Source organism: Bombina bombina, chromosome 7 (genome assembly GCF_027579735.1).
Source record: "Bombina bombina isolate aBomBom1 chromosome 7, aBomBom1.pri, whole genome shotgun sequence".
Taxonomy (NCBI): Eukaryota; Metazoa; Chordata; class Amphibia; order Anura; family Bombinatoridae; genus Bombina; species Bombina bombina.
In genome coordinates, this window is record NC_069505.1 from 332001719 (window position 1) to 332024730 (window position 23012).

Consider the following 23012-nt stretch of genomic DNA (forward strand, 5'->3'; position numbering starts at 1 on the left):
CCTGTATATAGAAATATATATTTAATAATAAATAGAACATTTTCTTCTTTGTGGTGAACATTAGAATGTAAAATATGCATTACTACTTTCTGGTATAGCGCACTTGGTTAAACGCGATGTTGGGTGAGCGTGCAAGTTATGTGGTTTTTTTTTGTTTGTTTTTTTAGCACGCTCCATTAAGCTCTATGGGGAAAAGTTAACGCAGTAATGGTATTCAAAGGCTTGAAGTTTGCATGCGTTGTGTTTCACTTGCAAAAAGATTACTTTCAACTTGTAATATGCACACTTATCCATGTGCATAAAAAGTTTTCTTTTATTTTATTATCAGTTTAATATGGAATATTTGCTTAAATAGTTATTAAATATTAATATTATTAAATATTTATTTAATAGCGCTACAGAATTTGGCGGCGCTTTACAAATAAATATTAAAAATGATAATAATAATTTAAGCATCCTTATATAAATAATAATCATATTGCTATTTTGTTGTAGCATATTCTGTAAGATATAATTTACATAGATGACTAAAATGTGTGAATAAAATCGCATTCATTTTAATTTTCAACTGAGAAAGGCTTGTATGTATGAGACAAATTCATTTTTAACCAAACAAAAGAATGTGAAGAATGATATTGTCTCAAATTGTTACCTTTTAAAATTTATTATACTATGGAATAAAGGTTTCTTTTTTATTCAATTTTATATTGCTACTATATGTTGTTTTTCCAGTAACTTTTATTTAAAAATAGACTTATTGTAGACTTGCAAGAGAGACAGATTAATGTTCTGCTTTAACTAAAGTATATTGTGATCAAAAAGGTCTATGTTGTCTTTTTTTCCAGCACTTAAAAAAAATCCATTAAATATAATAGGTAAACTTAGCCACGCAGAAGCCCAGGTTCATTAACTATACACCCAGGAGAGGTGGGCCTTTTTAAATGGAAAGAGCTGATGTTAAGAAGTGCAGGCAGACAAGACTAGAGTCCTCTCTTATCACAATAGCTCTCTCACAGAGCAGCATTCATTAAATATTCAGCTCGGCCCCTGGCTTCTCAGCAGCGAGCTGTGACGTTCCTCAACCCAACCTCATTCAGCCTCATCATGCAAAGCCTGCTTGAAGCTCTCAATGTATGCCTGCTTAGTGCTTTTTATATGATGACCAGCCTATGCTCTCTGCTTTGCTTTAAGTACAGGTAAAATGCTATAATCTTATTTCTTGTAGCTGTCTCATTTTGTAACCAGTTCTATTTGTCCTGCAGAAACCTCACCCTGTTACAAAAGGCCTTGCTAGACCATGTTATTGTGCTGTGAGTGCAATTGAAACACTGTACTGCTTGAGATGTTGTGCTGGAAGATGCATATTTTTTTTTACCTGTTCTATACACCCATAAATGAACGATTTCTTTGCTCTCTTTTTTTATACTGTAACATCTGTGTGATAATGAAGCACATGCCCTCTCTGTGGGTTTTAATTTGAGTAAAATCTGTTAACTGCACTTGCTTTGATGGATTTGTGTACACATTTTAATTAGGGTTTATAAATCAAGAAAAATAGTCGCTTGTGTCAAAGTTTTCTGCTGAGTTTGTTTATTAAGTGTGTTGTGAAAATGAAACTTAATGGAAATTGTTGCAATGTACAACCAATTATTTAAACAGATGTATTAATATTGTTCTTTATATTTTATTCAATCATGCTATGTATTAGATAAATTAATAGCATGTTGATACAATAAATAGAAAGTAAATGTTACATATTATAAGAATTATGTTGTTAAGGACAGGAGATTTAACGTTCCATATTTTTTTTATGTTTTCATGTATAGGAAGTGTTTCCAAACAGCTACTTTCTATGTGGAAGACAGTAATTCCCCACGTGTTGTTCCCAATGAAAGTATCCCAATTATTTCAATTCCAGGTATGTACAGACTATAATTTAGCTACCTAGTATTGATAATAGTTGCATTGTTGGGTGGGTAATGATTTGAATATTTGATGTGTTTTAAACCTTAAACAAATGCAAATAAGAACTAACTTGTGTAACTTCATTGCGGTAGCCAAACTTCTAGTATAATATATAGTTTTAAAGAGTTTGAACTGGTGGTTTTGTCTGTTAAAGGGACATGAAACCCAAATGTATTCTTTCTTGATTCAGATAGAGAATACATTGTTAAACAAACATTACAATTTACTTATATTGTCTAATTTGCTCCATTCTTTAAGTATCCTTTGTTGAAGAAATAGCAATGCACATAGGTGAGCCAATCACATGATGCACCTATATGCAGCCACCAATCAGCAGCTAGTGAGCCTATTTAGATATGCTTTTAAACAAAGGATATAGAGAGAATGAAATAGAAGTTGTTTAAAAGTGTATGCTCTATTTAAATCTTTCTAAATGATGTCCCTTTAATTCAGGGAGTAGGTCATTTTAAGAAATGGTCATTTTAATTGCTAGATTCTAAGCTGTCAGCCGCTAAGCCAAAAGTTGTTACTCAGTGTCATTCACAGCTGATATGTCAGCAGCTTATAGGGGAAAATAAACATTTGGTGAAATTGGTAAGGGGTTTTCATATCCGCTTCATTTATTTTAATAAATTTAATTTTTAAAAATTAGAGTACTCATTTATTTGTTACAAAACCTACAGATCTGATCTGTACAGTGTTATTGCAATATTACTTTCTTAATGATAACTACACTTTTGTTTTCTTAACCTGAAGCACTTTTAGCTTTGTATTCTCATTGGTTTTGTGGTTTCAGTAGTGAGGACATGTCGTGTTTCCTATTGGATGTCAGAAACAGGCTGAAGCTCATTGGTGTTTAATGTGTTTCAGACCTCTTGGCTATTGGCCCAAACTTATACTCAACTAACTATTTTGTTTTTGAGGCAACTTTTTTTTTTTTGCAATGATATTGATGTGATCACAACAATATATCACTGTGTTGTCATCATCAGGGTCACATTTATATCTTTTGAGGTTGTGATGGTGAAAAAGGTGATTGTATAACTAATGCGTGCACTAGTAATAAGTAAAAGTATCAGTGTACCAATAATAATAAAACAAACTTTTGTACAGTATTAAATTGATAGTAAATCCTAGCGTTTTTGTTGAAATGCTAGAATTTACCAGTGTTACAAATAAAGGAGACTTTCAGTCATGAAGTATCAAATACTTCATGCTGAAAGTTCCTTTTTTACTTGCAGTGTATGCCATGCTGAGCGCCTCAGGCCCAACTGCAGAACGCTATTTTGTCAATGAGGTGGTATTAGCCAATAGCATGCTAGCCATACAGCATAATGCCGACTGGGCCGCATGGCTATTGGCTAAGAGGTGGAAACATCACCTCATTGAAAAAAAAGCGTTTTGCCATGGGAGGCCTGAGGCGTTTAGTGCGGCATACGCTGCAGGCAAATAAAAAAACTTTATTTGTAGCACTGCTAAATCCTAACATTTAAAAAACGCTAGGATTTACCTTCACTTTAAAGGGACACTGAACGCAAATTTATTCTTTTGTGATTCAGATAGAGCGTGCAATTTTAAGCAACTTTCTAATTTACTCCTATTATCAATTTTTCTTCGTTGTCTTACTATCTTTATTTGAAAAAAAAAAAGGCATCTAAGCTAAGGAGCCAGACAATTTTTGGTTCAGACCCTGGGCAGCACTTGTTTATCAGTGGGTGAATTTATCCACCAATCAGCAATAACAACCCAGGTTGTTCACCGATAATGGGCCGGCATCTTAACAGTCTTGCTTTTCAAATAAAGATACCAAGAGAATGAAGAAAATTTGATAAAAGGAGTAAATTAGAAAGTTGCTTAAAATTGCATGCTCTATCTGAATCACAAAAGAAAAAAATTGGGTTCAGTGTCCCTTTAAGTTTACTACTTTAAGGGACATAAAACTCCAATTTTTCTTTCATGTTTCAGATGGAGCATGCACTTTTAAACAACTTTCCTGTTTTCTTCTATGATCTAATTTGCTTTATTCTCTTGGTATTTGTTGAAAAGTATACCTAGGTTGGCTCAGAAGCAGCAATGCACTACTGAGAACTAGCTGCTGATTGGTGTCCCCACATATATTTCTGTTGTCTTTGGTTTAAAGCACTGGTTTTCAAACTTGTTCTTGGGCCTCCCAAACAGGCCAGGTTTTCAGGATTACCTTGGATGAGAGCAGGTAAAATAATCATGGTTACTAATCAGCTGATTATTTCACCTGTGCTCCACTTCAGATATCCTCAAAATTTGACCTGTAAGGGAGGTCTGAGGACCGGTTTGAAAACATTTACTGTCTGAATCGTTAAATAAAAGTTTTGAGTTTTATGTCCCTTTAAATAAATAAGAGGGTTTTTTAAATAAAAAAAAACATGCTTGCTTAAAGGGACATTAAACACTAAATACATGCTGGATAGAATGATGCATTCAAAGAAAAGATTAGTCCATGACTAACATGTAGATGTATTTTTTTAAAGTTTCATTAGTTGTTTAAAAAGTGACAAAATAAGTGTAAAGGTTTAGTGTCTATAAAACACTGGGAGCTGCCATGTTGTAACTTGTGTTACCTTCTCTGCTGTGGCCAATTAGGGACAGTTATACATAGGTCATTAGAGTGTGCAGCCAATGGTTGTGCTGGATTTAACTGTGTTCTGCACTTCCATTTCTAACAGGAACTGAAAAGCTCACAATTTCAGAATGGAATTACAGGCAAAGAGGACAAAATAAATAATGAAAGTATATTGCAGAGTTGTTTTTATATATACAATTTATCATTTTATATTACCATCTCAAAGTGTTTGTCCGTTTAAGTCCTTCATTATTTTTCTGTAAAGCACCAAGAGAACCACTGCCTTCTAAATGTACTCTTCCATGTGTTGCTTAAAGATATAGTAAAGTCAAAATTAAACTTTCATGATTCAGGCAGAGCATACAATTTTAAACACCTTTCCAATTTACTTTTATTACCTAATTTGTTTTTTCTTTTGGTTTCCTTTGTTTTACTGCATACCTAGGTATGCTCAGAGCAGGTTTGCACTACTAAGAGCTAGCTGCGCATTGGTGGCTATATATAAATTTGATAATGGAAGTAAATTAGACAGTTGTTTAAAATTGTATGCTCCATCTGAATCATGAAATTAAAAGTTGGGGTTTCATGTCCCTTTAAGAGTAAACTCTGGATTGGCCAATAGTGTGTCTTTAGACATTCTAGGGACAAGTCAAGGGTAATGCATTAACCTTTGCATTTACTGTGGTACCTTCAGCACTTTCCAAAAGACCAATACATGTTATAATTAAATTCTAAACTCTCTAGGGAGCAGAACCCTCTAACGTTCTGTCTCAGTCAAATTATCCCTGTTTGGTTTTAATTTGATTTCATTTTTTTTTGTAGTATCTGAGAGTCTGTTGACGTGTTTCAAATACAGATACAAATAATGTGTAACTGTAAATGTGAGTTAGTGAGGTTCATCTTCTCACATAAGAGCAATGCACGACAATGATTTATCTGTGAAATTTACTGTAATAATCTTACTTTATTTTTGTCATTCCAGTAAATTTTTAGAGGGGTTAAAGGGAATATGAACCCCCCCCAAAAAAAATTTTTTTATTCAGATAGAACATACAATTTTAAACAACTTTCTAAGTTACATCTATTATAAATTCTTATTTGTTCCTTTGATATTTTTTTGTTGATAAGAAGAGACATATGCTTAGGAGCACTGTATAGCAGCAGTTTTGCAAGAATGTTATTCATTTGCAAGAGCACTAGATTGCAGCACTATATCCTGCCATATAGTAATCCAGATGCCTACCTAGGTACCTTTTTTAACACAGGACTGTTAAGAGAGATAGTTGGTACAGGGTGTGCATTTGAGGTGACGCGTGCTCAGTCTCTTGGATGCAGGTGCATGTGGCATACAGAAAAATGAGTTACAAAGTCTGTAACAAAAAAGAGTGCCTTACCCCTACAATTATATAGGAAAAAATTCTCACTGCATAATACAGGAATTATTTTTAACCATTCATACTTTATCTTTATTGGTTTAACTATTCAATCATACACATTTAAAAACACTTGAACTCTCTAGATATCGTTTTATACCATAGGTGTGTGAATAATACCTCTTAGAATCATGTATCTAGATGTGAAACATTGTAGTTGATTTATATATAATATCAAGCAGTCAGATACAAACAATATCTTTTGTAGCCGGCTATTAATAAATTCAGAAATAATTCTGTAACAAGAGGACCTGTTAATATGTGGGATGTCAGATTATGACATCACGCTTCCTCAGAGGGGTTACAGGCGGGTTGCCAGGTGTCAGGTATTCAACTGGATGGTCCAGTATTTTAGCAGGTTGTCCAGTAAAATCTACACAAAAATACTGGACACTTAAATTCAGTTAAATTTAAAATGTCCTCTATGAAATACAAATATGGTTCTAAAATAAGTTACCCTGTGCATGCACTACTATATTTGTTGCTGGCATCCAATAGGGTAAAAAAAAAACACTGTTTTTATGTGTTACTGACAGTCTTGAGGGTGTTAATTGCTACGTGTCTAATACTGGCAGTCAAGGGGTCAAATCACTGGCAGCCAAAGAGGAAAATGCATTGATTTGTATGCTACTGGCAGCCAAAGGGATACAATGACTCTTCAGTTATGAATATAGGAATGGTGGGGTCATGGATGCAGGCTAAGAAAGAGATTTTGAGAGCTATTGTGAGACCCCCAACTACAACCCATGTCCAGTCACCCACAGGTTGTCCAGTATTTATTTCAAGGACAGCTGGTAACCCTTGAAATAAAAACTGCTATGTGTATAATACTGGCAGTAAAGGGGGTCAAATCACTGGCAGCCAAAGAGCAAAATGCATTGATTTGTATGTTACTGGCAGCCAAGGGGGATACAATGACCTTCAGTTGTGAATATAGGCATGGTGGGGTCGTGGATGCAGGCTAAGAAAGAGATTTTGAGACCCCCAACTACAACCCATGTCCAGCCACCTACAGGTTGTCCAGTATTTATTTCAAGGGCAACTGGTTACCATGCACATATGTCTCATGCACAGTAAAAGTTTTAACCTTTTTCAGTTTTACTAATATGTGTGTATTACAATCATACTTATAATCATAATAGAAATGCTCTTAAGTGTATTTACATTTTTATTGTCACTACATAAGGGTCATAAAGAACCATGTTTCAGGCCTAAAATTGGCAGACATGTAAGGCATGACTAAGGGCCAATTGTAGGCCAGAAATATTGTCCTTCATAACCCTTAAGTAGTGAATTAAATGTTTACTTCAGTTAAAATCAATAGTTTCTTTCTTGATTCAGATAGATCTAATTTTAAATTTTTTTACAGTTTACTTCTATTATCAGATTGGCTTCATTCTCTTATTATCCTTAGTTGAAGGAGAAGAAATGCACTACTGGGACGGAGCTAACTTAACACTGGACCACATACTTGGCAACGTGTGCAAAAACCAGCATCACCATTTTTTTCTCAAATCGCGCAAATCACAAACCCGGCGTAGCAGACAAGTTACGCGCATAGATTTTTCACAGTGTGTGCATTTTTTACTCCCATAAACTAACATAGAACTGGAGTCAGCAGTCGGTATCACAAAGGCAGCGCATGGACTTACGTGCGCAGAATGGAAATATTTTACTCCATTTTCAGCTTGACACACATAGGCAGACGCAGCAACCCTTGGACACAGTAAAAAAGCAGCTTAAGTCCCTGGAAGGTGTAACAAACGCCTAACGCATGTGCATACATTTCAGCCACACATCAAACATTTAAACCTCTCCTGGTCACTTAATTAATCAAACCAGTATCAGCCCTCTGTAAATGTGTCAAACCAATCACAAACAGCACAACCTCTCACCTGCATCCTTAAAGGGACACTGAACCCAAATTTTTTCTTTCGTGATTTAACATAAAAAAAACCCTACATTTTATTTTTAACTTACGCGTGCAATATACTGGCATAAATTACTGACAACGCCACAACTGAGTAGTTGCGCATATTCCTGAACCTCGCCAGTTTGGCCTACTTATGGCAGTTTATCATATGGCAGTGTGTGTTATGTGATTCACCTGATATGCAAGGTAAACTTACGGACGACGTGGGTTTCAGGAGTTGCGCTGAAAATTATGCAACGTAGTGATCGCGCCCCAGGTGTGCCAATGTCAAGGCAAATAAGTGCAGCCACCTATCAGCAGCTAACTCCCAGTAGGGAATTACTGCTCCTGAGCCTACTTAGATATGCTTTTTGACAAAGGATACCAAGTGAACAAACCAAATTAGGTAATATAAGTAAATTGGAAAGTTGTTTAAAATTATATGATCTATCTGAATCATGAAAAACATTTTGGGTTTACTGTTCCTTTATGACAATGATTCTTATTTTGATTTGTCCTTAATGTTGCACAGCAAAGGAGATGAGGTAATCAAAATACTTTTCATGGGGTGTGTTCCTAAATTACAGAACATTAACAAAATGTACAGTTTACATACTTTTTAGGCATGTACATTGTATGTGTGTGCTTATTATTTACTATGCATGTACAAAAAGAAAGACTTAAATGTATATTTCCACTCCTCTGTATCATGTGACAGCCATCAGCCAATCATAAATGCATATACATATATTCTGTGAATTCTTGCACATGCTCAGTAGGAGCGGGTGCCTCAAAAATTATAAATATAAAAAGACTGCAAATTTTGTTAATGTAGGTAAATTGGAAAGTTTTTTTTAAAAGGCATGCTCTATCTGAATCATGAAAGTTTAATTTTGACTTGAGTGTTGCTTTAAATTGTATTAAGGGGATGATGTAAAACAAGTGGAACAATTTTACATTTTGGAGGGAATTAGGCAACTTTTTCTATGTAGTCGTGTGTACTGATAGCCATCAATCTAAGCACTCAAAGGGTTAAGTAAATGATAGACGAGGGCCTTCCAATTTAAAATGATAGGATGAAAGGTTCAAATTCATCATTAGAAAAGTGATAAACAACCAATAGCATTCAAGCGTGTAGCCCCAAGAATTTTGCCCAAAATAGCTGCTCAGTACTTTTAACCCTTTTATTGGACTTCAGGAAAAATATAAAAAGTCCAATGTGTCTCTTGTAAATGGTGGATTAAAGGGATGTTAAACTCAAAAACATTCTAGCATGGAATATGATAAAGAAATATTTTAAAGGATATTAAACAGCAAATACACGCTAGAGATAATGATGTATTCAAAGCAAAGATTCGCCTTAGATATGTGGACGTATTTTATTTTACAAATATATTAGTTGTTTAAATATTGAAGTTAGAAGTGCAAAGGTTTTGTTTCTATAATGTAATAGGGCAGTTGTCTTGTTTAAACTTGCTTTCCTCCTTATCTGTCTCTTCATCTGAAGTTAATTATGGATACACTGTGTATATAAAACAGGCAATAGCTAACTGGCTGTTAATTACTTTAACAATCTTATGTTCCACACAGTCTTGTTTGCTGTCTCTTTTATTGCCTGTTTTATATTTGTCCCTTTTTTGTCCTCAGCAGGAGACATAGATAAGGGGTAAAACTTGAAGGGACAGTCAACGCCAGAATTTTTGTTGTTTAAAAGATACATAATCCCTTTATTACCCATTCACCAGTTTTCCATAACCAGCACTGTGATATTAATATACTTTTTACCTCTGTGATTAACTTGTATCTAAGCATCTTCTGACAGCCCCCTGATCACATGACATTTTATTTATTATCTATTGACTTTCATTTTAGCCAATTAGTGCAGTGTCTGCAACAAGCCATGGGCATGATCACAATGTTATCTATATGGCTCACACGAACTAGCTCTCCCCTGTTATGAAAAGCAAATAAAAAAGCATGTGATAAGAGGCGGCCTTCAAGGGCTTAGAAATTATCATATGAGCCTTCTTAGGTTTAGCTTTCAACTAAGAATACCAAGAGAACAAAGCAAAATTGGTGATAGAAGTAAATTGGAAAGTTGTTTAAAATGACATGCCCTATTTGAAACATGAAAAAAAAAAATTGACTTGACTGTCCCTTTAAAGTGACACTCAAGACAAAATTAAACTTTCAGGATTCAGATAGAAGATGCAATTTTAAACAACTTTCCAATTTACTTCCATTAACAAAATGTGTACAGTCTTTTTATATTTAGACTGAGCCACCAGCTCCTACTGAGCATGTGCAAGAATTCACAGAATAAACGTATATCCATTTGTGATTGGCTGATGGCTGTCACATGGTACAGGAGGAGTGGAAATAGACATAACTTTTAACATTTATCTGAAAAAAAAATCTATTAGTCTTTTGAAGTTCAGACTAAGTGCTATTGCATTGTCTTTTTATCATGTATTTGTTAATTATGCAAATCTACTGTATTTCCTCTTTCTTTAAGTTTAAAGGGACAGTCTACACCAGAATTTATATTGTTTTAACAGATAGATAATCCCTTTATTACCCATTCCCCAGTTTTGCATAACCAACAGGTATATTAAAATAATTTTTACCTCTGTGATTACTTTGTATCTAAGCCTCTTCTGACAGCCCCCTGATCACATGGCTTTTTATTTATTATCTATTGACTTGCATTTTAGGCAGCTAGTGCTGTGTTTTGCTGACTCTTAAATAACTCCCCGGGCGTGAGCACAATGTTATCTATATGGCCCACATGAACTAGCCGTCTCCTGATGTGGAAAGCAAATAAAAAAGCATGTGAAAAGAGGCTGTCTGTAGTGGCTTAAAAACAGCAAAGCTGGGGAATGGGTTGTAAAGGCGTTATCTATCTTTTTAAACCATAACAATTTTGTTGTAGACTGCCCCTTTACGTTTAAAGAAACTCAGTAGAATTTAGAAAACCAACGATTTTAAAAGTTAATTTACAGGAAAGGTTTTGGAAACTAAGAGAGAGTGCATCTTTGTGCACAGCTCCCCAGTGGGTATAAAACAGACTATCTCAAACTTGGCCCTCCAGAGGTTTTCGAACTACATTTCTCATGATGCTCAGCCAGCCAGCTGAGCATCATGGGAAATGTAGTTCTAAAACCTCCAGAGGGCCAAGTTTGAGGATGTCTGGTATAGAAGGTCACTGAGAAAAATGCTCATAGTTCCATAAGTGAACACTCTGCATTCAAACCTAAAAACAAAGTTGCTGTTTTTAAAACTAAAATGCCCTATTTTAGAAGCAATAAAAAGAATCGTTTTTTTTTTAATGTTTCTTTAAAGGGGCATCAAGCAATCTGAGATCGTAACAGCATTTTTAATTATGTGTAGTACAAAAACAAACTTTGCAATGTGTTATCATTTTTTATTTTGTTCCATTTTTCTGTAATTTTAAGGGGTAGGAAAGTCAAAATTAAACTTGCATGATTCAGATAGATCCAGTCATTTTAAGACACTTTTAAATTCACTTCTATTTTCAAATGTGCTTTGTTCTCTTAGTATCCCTTGTTGAAAAAATGAATACGCACATATCATGCACTATACATACTATACAAGTGCTAAACCAAAAATGGGTGGGCTCTTATGCTTACATTCAAATAAAGATACCAAGAGAACGAAGAAAAATTGATAATAGGAGAAAATTAGAAAGTTGCTGAAAATTGTCTGCTCTATCTGAATCATGAAAGTTTAATTTTGACTAGACTATTTCTTTAAAGGGACATGAAATCCAATTTTTTTCTTTTGTTGTTCAGACAGGATACAATTTTTAAAATGTTTCCAAGTTACTTCTGTTATCAATTTTACTTCATTCTTGTATTATTCTTTTTTTAAAGAGATACCTAGGTAGCTAGCATGCACATGTCTGGAGCACTACATAGCAGGAAAAACTGCTGGCATCTAGTGTTTTTGCAAATGTAAAACATTCTTTCAAAACTTCTGCAATATATAGTGCTGCTGACACGTGCACACTCCTGAGCTTACATCACTGAAGAAAATTAAATAGAAGTTAAATGGAAAATTATTTAAAATTGCATGCTCTGAGTTATGAAAGTTTTTAATTTTGATTTTCACATCCCTTTAATGACCCTTTAAGGTTTAAAAATAGAGAAAACTTAGCTATTCTATATTTAAAAAAATATATAAGAACATTGGTTATTATTTTTTTAAATTTTCCAGTACCTTTTGAAATTTTGCTTTAAAAAATTTCAGATATTACTATATTTGTGTTAATGGCATAGTCAAGTCAAAATTAAACTTTCATGATTCAGATAGAGCATGCAATTTTAAGCACCTTTCTAATTTACTCAGATGATCACATTTTTTTCATTCTCTTGGTATCTTTATTTGAAAAGCAATAATGTTATCATAGGAGCCGGCCCATTTTTGGTTCAGCACCTGGGTAACGCTTGCTGATTGTTGGCTACATTTAGAGACCAATCAGCAAGTGCTATCCAGGTGCTGTACCAAAAATGGGTCGGTTCCTTAGCTTACATTGTTGCTTTTTCAAATAAAGATATAAAGAGAATGAAGAAAAATTGATAATAGTAGTAAATTAGAAAGTTGCTTAAAATTGCATGCTCTATCTGAATCATGAAAGTTTAATATTGACTAGAATATCCCTTTAAGTTTAAAAAAACAAAACAAAAACTAAATTTATGCTTACCTGATAAATTTCTTTCTCTTGTGGTGTATCCAGTCCACGGGTTCATCCATTACTTGTGGGATATTCTCCTTCCCAACAGGAAGTTGCAAGAGGACACCCACAGCAGAGCTGTCTATATAGCTCCTCCCCTAACTGCCACCCCCAGTCATTCGACCGAAGACAAGCAAGAAAAAGGAGAAACTATAGGGTGCAGTAGTGACTGTAGTTTAAAAATAAAAAACACCTGCCTTAAAGTGACAGGGCGGGCCGTGGACTGGATACACCACAATAGAAAGAAATTTATCAGGTAAGCATAAATTTTGTTTTCTCTTGTAAGGTGTATCCAGTCCACGGGTTCACCCATTACTTGTGGGATACCAATACCAAAGCTTTAGGCCACGGATGAAGGGAGGGACAAGGCAGGAACTTAAACGGAAGGCACCACTGCCTGCAAGACCTTTCTCCCAAAAATAGCCTCAGAGGAAGCAAAAGTATCAAATTTGTAGAATTTAGAAAAAGTATGAAGCGAAGACCAAGTCGCCACTTTACAAATCTGTTCAACAGAGGCCTCATTTTTAAAAGCCCATGTGGAAGCTACCGCTCTAGTGGAATGAGCTGTAATTCTTTCAGGAGGCTGCTGGCCAGCAGTCTCATAAGCTAAACGGATTATGCTTCTCAACCAAAAAGAAAGAGAAGACGCCGAAGCCTTTTGGCCTCTCCTCTGTCCAGAGTAGACAAAAAACAATAAAGATGTTTGACGAAAATCCTTAGTAGCTTGTAAATAAAACTTTAAAGCACGAACCACGTCAAGGTTGTGTAATAGATGTTCCTTCTTTGAAGAAGGATTAGGACCCAGTGATGGAACTACAATCTCCTGATTGATATTCTTATTAGATACCACCTTAGGAAGATATCCAGGTTTGGTACGCAACACAACCTTATCTGTATGGAATATCAGATAAGGGGAATCACACTGTAAGGCAGATAACTCTGAAACTCTTCGAGCCGAAGAGATAGCTAACAAAAACAGAACTTTCCAAGATAAAAGCTTGATATCAATGGAATGCAGAGGTTCAAACGGAACCCCTTGAAGAACTTTAAGAACTAAATTTAAACTCCATGGCGGAGCAACAGGTTTAAACACAGGCTTGATTCTAACTAAAGCCTGACAAAACACCTGAACGTCTGGAACATCTGCCAGACGCTTTTGCAGAAGGATAGACAGAGCAGAAATCTGTCCCTTTAAGGAACTAGATGACAATCCCTTCTCCAATCCTTCTTGGATAAAGGATAATATCCTAGGAATCCTGACTTTACTCCATGAGTAATCCTTGGATTCACACCAATGAAGATATTTACACCATATCTTATGATATATTTTCCTGGTGACAGGCTTTCGAGCCTGAATTAAGGTATCAATGACCGATTCGGAGAAACCACGTTTTGATAAAATCAAGCGTTCAATCCCATAGCAGTCAGCCACAGAGAATTTAGATTTGGATGTTTGAATGGACCTTGGAGTAGAAGGTCCTACCTCAGCGGCAGAGTCCATGGTGGAAGGGATGACATGTCCACCAGATCTGTGGCCACGCAGGTGCTATCAAAATCACAGAAGCTCTCTCCTGCTTGATCTTGGCAATCAGACGAGGGAGGAGAGGAAATGGTGGGAACACATAAGCCAGGCTGAAGGACCAGGGCACTGCTAGAGCATCTATCAGCGCTGCCTGGGGATCCCTTGACCTGGACCTGTAACAGGGAAGCTTGGCGTTTTGACGAGACACCATCAGATCCACTTCTGGTTTGCCCCATAGTTGAATCAGCTGGGCAAATACCTCCGGATAGAGCTCCCACTCCCCCGGATGAAAAGTTTGCCGACTTAGAAAATCCGCCTCCCAGTTCTCTACTCCTGGGATATGGATAGCTGAGAGATGGCAAGAGTGAACCTCTGCCCATAGAATTATCTTTGAAACCTCCAACATTGCCAGGGGGCTTCTTGTCCCCCCCCTGATGGTTGATATAGGCTACAGTCGTGATATTGTCTGACTGAAATCTGATGAACCTGACCGCAGCTAGTTGAGGCCAAGCCTGCAGAGCATTGAATATCGCTCTCAGTTCCAGAATGTTTTTCGTAAGGTGGGTCCACGAACCCTGAGCCCCCAGGGAGTTCCAGACTGAGCCCCAGCCCAGAAGGCTGGCATCTGTCGTGACTATAGTCCACTCTGGCCTGCGGAAACTCAATCTCCTGGACAGATGGACACGAGAGGACCACCAGAGAAGAGAATCCCTGGTCTCTTGATCCAGATTTAGCAGAGGGGACAAATCTGTGTAATCCCCATTCCACTGATTGAGCATGCAAAGTTGCAGTGGTCTGAGATGTAGGCGGGCAAACAGAACTATGTCCATTGCCGCTACCATTAGGCCGATTACTTCCATACACTGAGCCACTGACGGCCGAGAAGTGGAATGAAGAACACGGCAGGAAGTTAGAAGCTTTGATAACCTGACTTCTGTCAGAAAATTTTTCGTTTCTACTGAATCTATCAGTGTTCCTAGGAAGGAAACTCTTGTGAGAGGGGAAAGAGAACTCTTTTCTTCGTTCACCTTCCACCCGTGAGACCTCAGAAAGGCCAGAACAATGTCCGTATGGGACTTGGCGATTTGAAAAGTCGATGCCTGTATCAGAATGTTGTCTAGGTAAGGAGCCACCACTATGCCCCGTGGCCTTAGAACTGCCAGTAGGGACCCTAGAACCTTCGTAAAGATTCTTGGTGCCATGGCTAACCCGAAGGGAAGAGCCACAAACTGGTAATGCCTGTCTAAGAAGGCGAACCTGAGGAACTGATGATGATCTCTGTGAATCGGAATGTGGAGATAAGCATCCTTTAAGTCCACGGTAGTCATACATTGACCCTCCTGGATCATAGGGAGGATGGTTCGGATAGTCTCCATCTTGAAGGATGGGACCCTGAGAAATTTGTTTAGGATCTTGAGATCCAAGATTGGTCTGAAAGTTCCCTCTTTTTTGGGAACTATAAACAGATTTGAATAGAAGCCCTGCCCCTGTTCCTCCCTTGGAACTGGGTGGATCACTCCCATAACCAGCAGGTCTTGAACACAACGTAAGAATGCCTCTCTCTTTATCTGGTTTACAGATAATTGTGAGAGATGAAATCTCCCCTTTGGAGATGAAGCTTTGAAGTCCAGAAGATATCCCTGGGAAACAATCTCTAATGCCCAGGGATCCTGGACGTGTCTTGCCCAAGCCTGGGCGAAGAGAGAGAGTCTGCCCCCCACTAGATCCGGTCCCGGATCGCGGGCTACTCCTTCATGCTTAGAGGCAGCCGCAGGTTTCTTGGCCTGCTTCCCCTTGTTCCAAGCCTGGTTAGATCTCCAGACTGGTTTGGACTGGGCGAAATTTCCCTCTTGTTTTGCATTAGAGGAAACTGAAGCTGCGCCACTCTTGAAGTTTCGAAAGGAACGAAAATTATTCTGTTTGGTCCTTAACTTATTGGACCTATCCTGAGGAAGGGCGTGACCTTTTCCTCCAGTAATATCAGAAATTATCTCCTTCAGATCGGGTCCGAATAGGGTCTGTCCCTTGAAGGGGATGTTAAGAAGCTTAGACTTTGAAGTAACGTCTGCTGACCAGGACTTAAGCCATAGCGCCCTACGCGCCAAAATGGCAAAACCTGAATTCATAGCCGTTAGCTTGGCTAAATGAAAAATGGCGTCAGAAATAAAGGAGTTCACTAACTTAAGAGCTTTAATCCTGTCTAGAATATCATCTAACAGGGTCTCCACCTGTAGAGCCTCCTCAAGAGACTCAAACCAAAAAGCCGCTGCAGCAGTAACTGGGGCAATGCATGCAAGAGGCTGGAGAATAAAACCTTGATGTATAAACATTTTCTTAAGGAGACCCTCCAATTTTTTATCCATAGGATCTAGGAAACCACAACTGTCCTCAACGGGATAGTTGTACGCTTAGCTAGGGTGGAGACTGCTCCCTCCACCTTAGGAACCGTCTGCCACGAGTCCCGTATGGTGGCATCTATGGGAAACATCTTTTTAAAAGCAGGAGGGGGAGAGAACAGCACACCTGGTCTATCCCATTCCTTAGTAATAATTTCCGAAAACCTCTTAGGGACTGGAAAAACATCGGTGTAAACAGGTACTGCAAAGTATTTGTCCATTTTACACAATTTCTCTGGAACTACAATGGGGTCACAGTCATCCAGAGTCGCTAAAACCTCCCTAAGCAATAAGCGGAGGTGTTCAAGCTTAAATTTAAACGCTGTCATCTCAGACTCAGACTGAAGTAACGCCTTCCCTGAGTCTGAAATGTCACCCACAGATAGAAGCTCACCTTCCTCGGCTTCTGAGCATTGTGAGGGTATATCGGACACAGGCAATAAAGCGTCAGAAGGCTCTGTATTAATTCTAGCCAGAGCTGTCTCGCTTTCCTTGTAGCCCTGGCAGTTTGGAGAATACCTCTGTGAGGGTAGCATTCATAACTGCCGCCATGTCCTGTAAGGTAAAAGAATTAGACGCGCTAGATGTACTTGGCGTCACTTGAGTGGGAGTTATAGGTTCTGACACATGGGGAGAGTTAGATGGCATAATCTCCCTCTTTTCAGTCAGAGAATCCCCTGGAGATAAATCTTTAAGCGCCATAATATGGTCTTTATAGTTTATAGAAATTTCAGTACATTTGGTACACATTCTAAGAGGGGGTTCCACAATGGCTTCCAAACATATTGAACAAGGAGTTTCCTCTATGTCAGACATGTTTAACAGACTAGTAAAGAGACAAGCAAGCTTGGAAAACACTTTAATAAATGTGAAACAGCAATTAAATAAAAATGTTACTGTGCCTTTAAGAGAAGAAAACTAGCACTTAAACTGCAAAACAGTGAAAAAATACAGTAAAATCTTTGAAAATTTTACAGTGTGAATAAGGGACTAAAGCAGCATTGCACCCACTTGCAAATGGATGATTAACCCCTTAGGACCCAAACGGATTGAAAAACGTTAAAAAAACGTTAAAAATCAATCGAGCACCACGCCACAGCTCTGCTGAGGCTCCTACCTGCCCTTAAATACGATTTTGTGCAGAAACAACCCCTTTGAAATGGTTCTCAGATGCCAGAGGACTCTTCTAGGGAAGCTGGATGTCTCAGTCTGTAATAAAACTGCGCAGTTAGAGTGCTAAAATAGGCCCCTCCCACCATGTACTGGATGTCAGAGGGGCCTTAAGAAAATACTCCTAGGAGTATCTGACTAGCCATGTGGAAACTAGGCCCCAAATAAAGACTTATCTCCTTCAGAGAAAAAACGTCCTATTTATTAAATCATGTAAACGTTTTGTCACTAAGCAACATGAATATTAACATGAGTATTACCCTGTTATGTAAGCATGATCCCAGTCGCTGTTAAATCACTGCATTAGGCTTACCTCAAATACACAAGGCTCTGTCAGCATTTTCTAGAACTTATTCCTCTCTCTAGAAATAAAAATACTGAACATACCTCAAAGCAGGTAATCTGCAGGCCGTTCCCCCAACTGAAGTTTTCCCATATTCATCAGTTATGTGTGAGAACAGCAATGGACCTTAGTTACAAACTGCTAAGATCATCAAATCTCCAGGCAGAATTATTCTTCTAATTTCTGCCTGAGAGAAAAACAGTACAACGCCGGTACCGTTTAAAAATAACAAACTCTTGATTGAAGGTAAAACTACACTAAGTCACCACATATCTCTTGATACTTCCTTTCTTGTCGAGAGTTGCAAGAGAATGACTGGGAGTGGCAGTTAGAGGAGGAGCTATATAGACAGCTCTGCTGTGGGTGTCCTCTTGCAACTTCCTGTTGGGAAGGAGAATATCCCACAAGTAATGGATGAACTTGTGGACTGGATACACCTTACAAGAGAATTTTTTTTTTTAATATTGATATTGAAATTCTACCACCTTTTTGTGTCTGAATTTTAAGCGGCTATTTGATGAATTTAAACTTATTCCCAAAAGCGTCAAGAAAATTAAAAGGCAATGCATAATAATTATGTTGTCCTTCTGTATAGCTAAATATGAGGCAAGCAGCTTATCCTGAAACGTCTTTTATTCCCTTTTACAATGTTTTGACTCCCAACTGTAATTAAAATTCTTACCACAGTTCTTGTTGGCTGTCTAATTAAGTTTGGCAGCTCGTATTGATTCCTGTTTCGGCTTCTGTCTTTGTATAAATAATCATACCTTAGAAACCCCTAAATGTGTGAGAAATAAAAGGTTACAAATAAAAAAAAAATAAAAAAAATTGAACTGACTGTTTTCAAAAGGGATTATCTCCACAGAAGTATTAGTCTATGATATTTCAGAATAGCCAGTTCAATTGGAAAATGCTGCCTTTTATGATGTTTTTGTCTTCGATCTATATTCAAGTTTGTTTGTTTTCTCGCCTACACGTTTTTCTTTTTAATAAAACCTATAATGTTCTTTCATTATTGGGAATTAATATTTCATGTTTAAGTATTTCTCGCTACCACAAATGATCAATATGCAGATTTATAAATACTTTAAACGCATCATATTTTAATTGGACTTAGAGCTTTCTTAATTTACGCAGTTCCCTTAGGGGTTTTAAATAAGTTATTTAAACAATAAAAAATAAATAATGTATAATTGATTTGGTGTGGTCAGTGGGCAGCCTTACTATTCTGTCTGGTAATCTCAAATAATTATTGTACAGCGTAAGTGATGCAGCCAGTCATAGTGGACTGAACTAAATTGCATTTTTCATTACAGCAACTTGTGTCTCTAGCGTTTTGCTGTTGTCACCAAAGACTGGTTCCTGTCATTGCGTGACTATATCTATCTATTTTTAATGATGACTTATAAATAGAGACACTTTTCTTTTTAGTGCTTAAAGGAATACTAAACCCACATTTTTTTCTTTCAGGATTCAGATAGATCAGGTAATTTTAAGGCAACTTTCTAATTCACTCCTATAATCAATTTTTCTTCATTCTCTTGGTATATTCATTTGAAAAGCAGGAATGAAAGCTTAAGAGTCTGCTCATTTTAGGTTCAGCACCTGGGTACCGCTTGCTGATTGGAGATTAAATGTAGCCACCAATTAGCGAGCGCTATCTAGGGTGCTGAATCAACAATGGGTTTGCTCCTAAGCTTTCATTTCTGCTTTTTCAAATAAAGATACCAAGAGAACAAAGAAAAAATGATATTAGGAGTAAATTAGAAACTTGCATAAAATTGCATGCTCTGTCTGAATCATAAAAAAAAATTGGGTTTAGTATAAAAATCAAAATTAAACTTGTATTGTTCTGATAGAGAATGTGATTTTAAGAGACTTTTAAATTTACTTTGGTTATTAAACATTCTCTTGGTAGCTTCTGTTTAAAGGCATACCCAGGTAGGCTCAGGAAGAGTCGTGCAATACCGGGATCTAGCTGGTGATTGGTGGCTGCAAATATTTGACATACCCTTCATTGGTTGACAAGATTTGTTAAAGGGACATTCCATCCATTTCACATTGTCTGAATCGTGTTTACTGTTAATTAATTATCAAGTTTGTAATGTTTATACATTAAAATAATAAACCGTTATCATAATAGAAGTATATTACGTTTTTCCGTACCGATCTAAAGCCAATTTGAAGATGCACATTTTAATACTGGTGTGGATGCGTACCATGTGCGGTAGTGAGAAGCACGCATAGTTCATGTGTAGTCAAAAAATCACGTCATCAGAACCGGTCAGCTGCGCCACATCATTTGAGCACATACAGAAATAAAATGATCTCCCTGGTTTGACACTTCTTGTGTTGTGTTGCCTATAAAGGCGCAGCGTGTGCGCACTCCTGAACTGAAGCAGAATAATTTACATAAGGAAGCCTTATTGGTAAACCGTATCGATCAAAGAAAAAAACACTGCTTTTCTAAGGGTGCAGTTTAGCCTTTATGAAATCGGTTGCAAACTGATTTCTTCTTCATGTAAATTATTATTTTTTTATTTTTTTTTTAAAGATTGATCTTTGCCTTTATAAAGCTATACACATGACTTTTTATTTATAACATATGCTCTTTACATACATATGCTGGAATATTATTATTATTATTTATTTGTATAGCGCTACAAAATTCCGTAGCGCTGAGTTCAGAGATAGTGGTATATAATTACAAGGATTTGTGATAAAATACAAAGCATAACTGACTGAACAAATCTAGTACAGGAGGAAGCGGGCCCTGCTCCAGAGAGCTTACAGTCTACAGGTTGAGGGTGCACAGACATAAGGTTTGGGGTAACGTGTCACATGGATTGAAGTTGCAGCAGTGAGTCAGGCAGTTCATTAAATGGACAGTCTAGTCCAAAAAAAACTTTCATGATTCAGATAGGGCATGTAATTTTAAACAATTTTCCAATTTACTTTTATCACCAATTTTGCTTTGTTCTCTTGGTATTCTTAGTTGAAAGCTTAACCTAGGAGGTTCATATGCTAATTTCTTAGACCTTGAAGGCCGCCTCTTAAGAATGCATTTTAACAGGTTTTTCACCACTAGAGGGTGTTAGTTCATGTTTTTCATATAGATAACACTGTGCTCGTGCACGTGAAGTTACCTGGGAGCCATCACTGATTGGCTAAACTGCAAGTCTGTCAAAATAACAAATAAAGGGGCAGTCTGCAGAGGCTTAGATACAAGATAATCACAGAGGTAAAAAACATATAAATATAACTGTGTTGGTTATGCAAAACTAGGGAATGGGTAAACAATAGATTATCTATCTTTTAAAACAATAACAATTCTTGTGTAGACTGTCCCTTTAATTATTTTTGTTAAGATAAAAAAACAGAGGCGAGATTGTGTTTTCAAGGAGTGTCTGAAGCTATACAAGGTTGGAGACAGTCTTATGGAGCCGGGTAGAGAGTTCCAAAGGACAGGAGCAGCACATGAGTAGTCTTTGAGGTGGGAGGTGGGACATGGATATAATAGGAGTGATAGCCATCAGCCAATCACAAAATGCACATACGTATATTCTGTTAATCTTGCACATGCTCAGTAGGAGCTGTGGCCTAAGAAAGTGCAAATATAACAAATTGTGCATATTTAGATAATGGATGTGCATTGGAAAGTTGGTTAAAAAAGTGTGTTATATCTGAATCATAAAAGTTTAATTTTGACTTTAGTGGTCATTTAAAGGGATACTCAAGTCAAAATAAACTTTTATGATTCAGATAGAGCAGCAGTTTTAAGACACTTTCCAATTTACTGCCATTAACAAATTTTGCACACACTTTCTGGGGAACACGACTCTACTGAGCATGTGCACAAACTCACAGGGTATAGATATACTAGTCTGTGATTGGGTGATGCCTGTCACATGATACAGGGGGCCGGACAATGGGAGAAAAAATAAATTTGACAGAAAAAAATCTACTGCTTATTTGAAATTCAGAGTAGCTGTTAAATCATTGTATTTCTATTATGCACTTGTTAATTATACAATTCTACGGCATTGAGTGGTCCTTTAAGAAACCGATGTAAACACAGAGCTTCATGTTAGTTTCAATATCAATTCCAGCAACTTTAAACAAACCCTTTATCAAATTTGCTTCATTCTCATGTTATTCAAACCCTTTATCAAATTTGCTTCATTCTCATGTTATTCTTTGTTGAAGAGATGCCTAGATAAATAGGTAGTGAACAAATATCTGAAGCACTACATGACAGAAAATAGTGCTGCCCTGTAGTGCTCTTGCTAATGTACAACATTGTTGCAAAACTGCTGCTTTATAGTGCTGCAAACAAAAAATGTGCACGCTCCTGAATTTACCTTGTGACTTTTCAACAAAGGATAACAGAAAACAAAGAGAATTTGATAATAGAGGTAAATTTAAAAAGTTTGTTAAAATTGTGTATTTTATCTTAATCATAAAATAAACATTTGCTCTTTCATATGCACAAAATAACTTTTTTTGTGTTCGTTGTCTCTTTTATGCCCTTCACAGCTCTTTGTGCACAAAGGAATAGATATCAATCGTCAGATGCCACTCTGTGTGTCTGCTTATTAATGAGCTGTCTTGTGTTGCTTAATTGGCCCTGTTGTACCATAACCACAATATAAATATGCCACGTTATAGATTAAAAATAAGGAAAATCTATCTTTTAAACATAATTTTGTATAAACTGAGAAAACAAAAATGGTACTAAATATACATTTGATAGCAGGTAGAAGTGTTTATTGTACAAGATGTTCCAGAATTTTATAACTGCTATAAATAAAATGTAGTTCAAATACATTCTAAAGTGCTTTTTGGAAAAATTGGTTTGATTAAGTTCTAAACTGTTGTGTTTTTTATTTTTTATTTATAATAAAGCGTCTTAAGGAACA

General features: G+C 36.8%; 1 protein-coding gene across 1 annotated transcript in view; it reads left to right on the forward strand.

Moving 5' to 3' along the window:
• Nucleotides 1-23012, forward strand: part of PTPRG (protein tyrosine phosphatase receptor type G) — a 979702-nt gene that overhangs the window by 784567 nt on the left and 172123 nt on the right. The window contains 1 exon segment of the mRNA XM_053720987.1: nucleotides 1827-1918. Within this exon segment, the coding sequence (XP_053576962.1) occupies nucleotides 1827-1918 (92 nt within the window).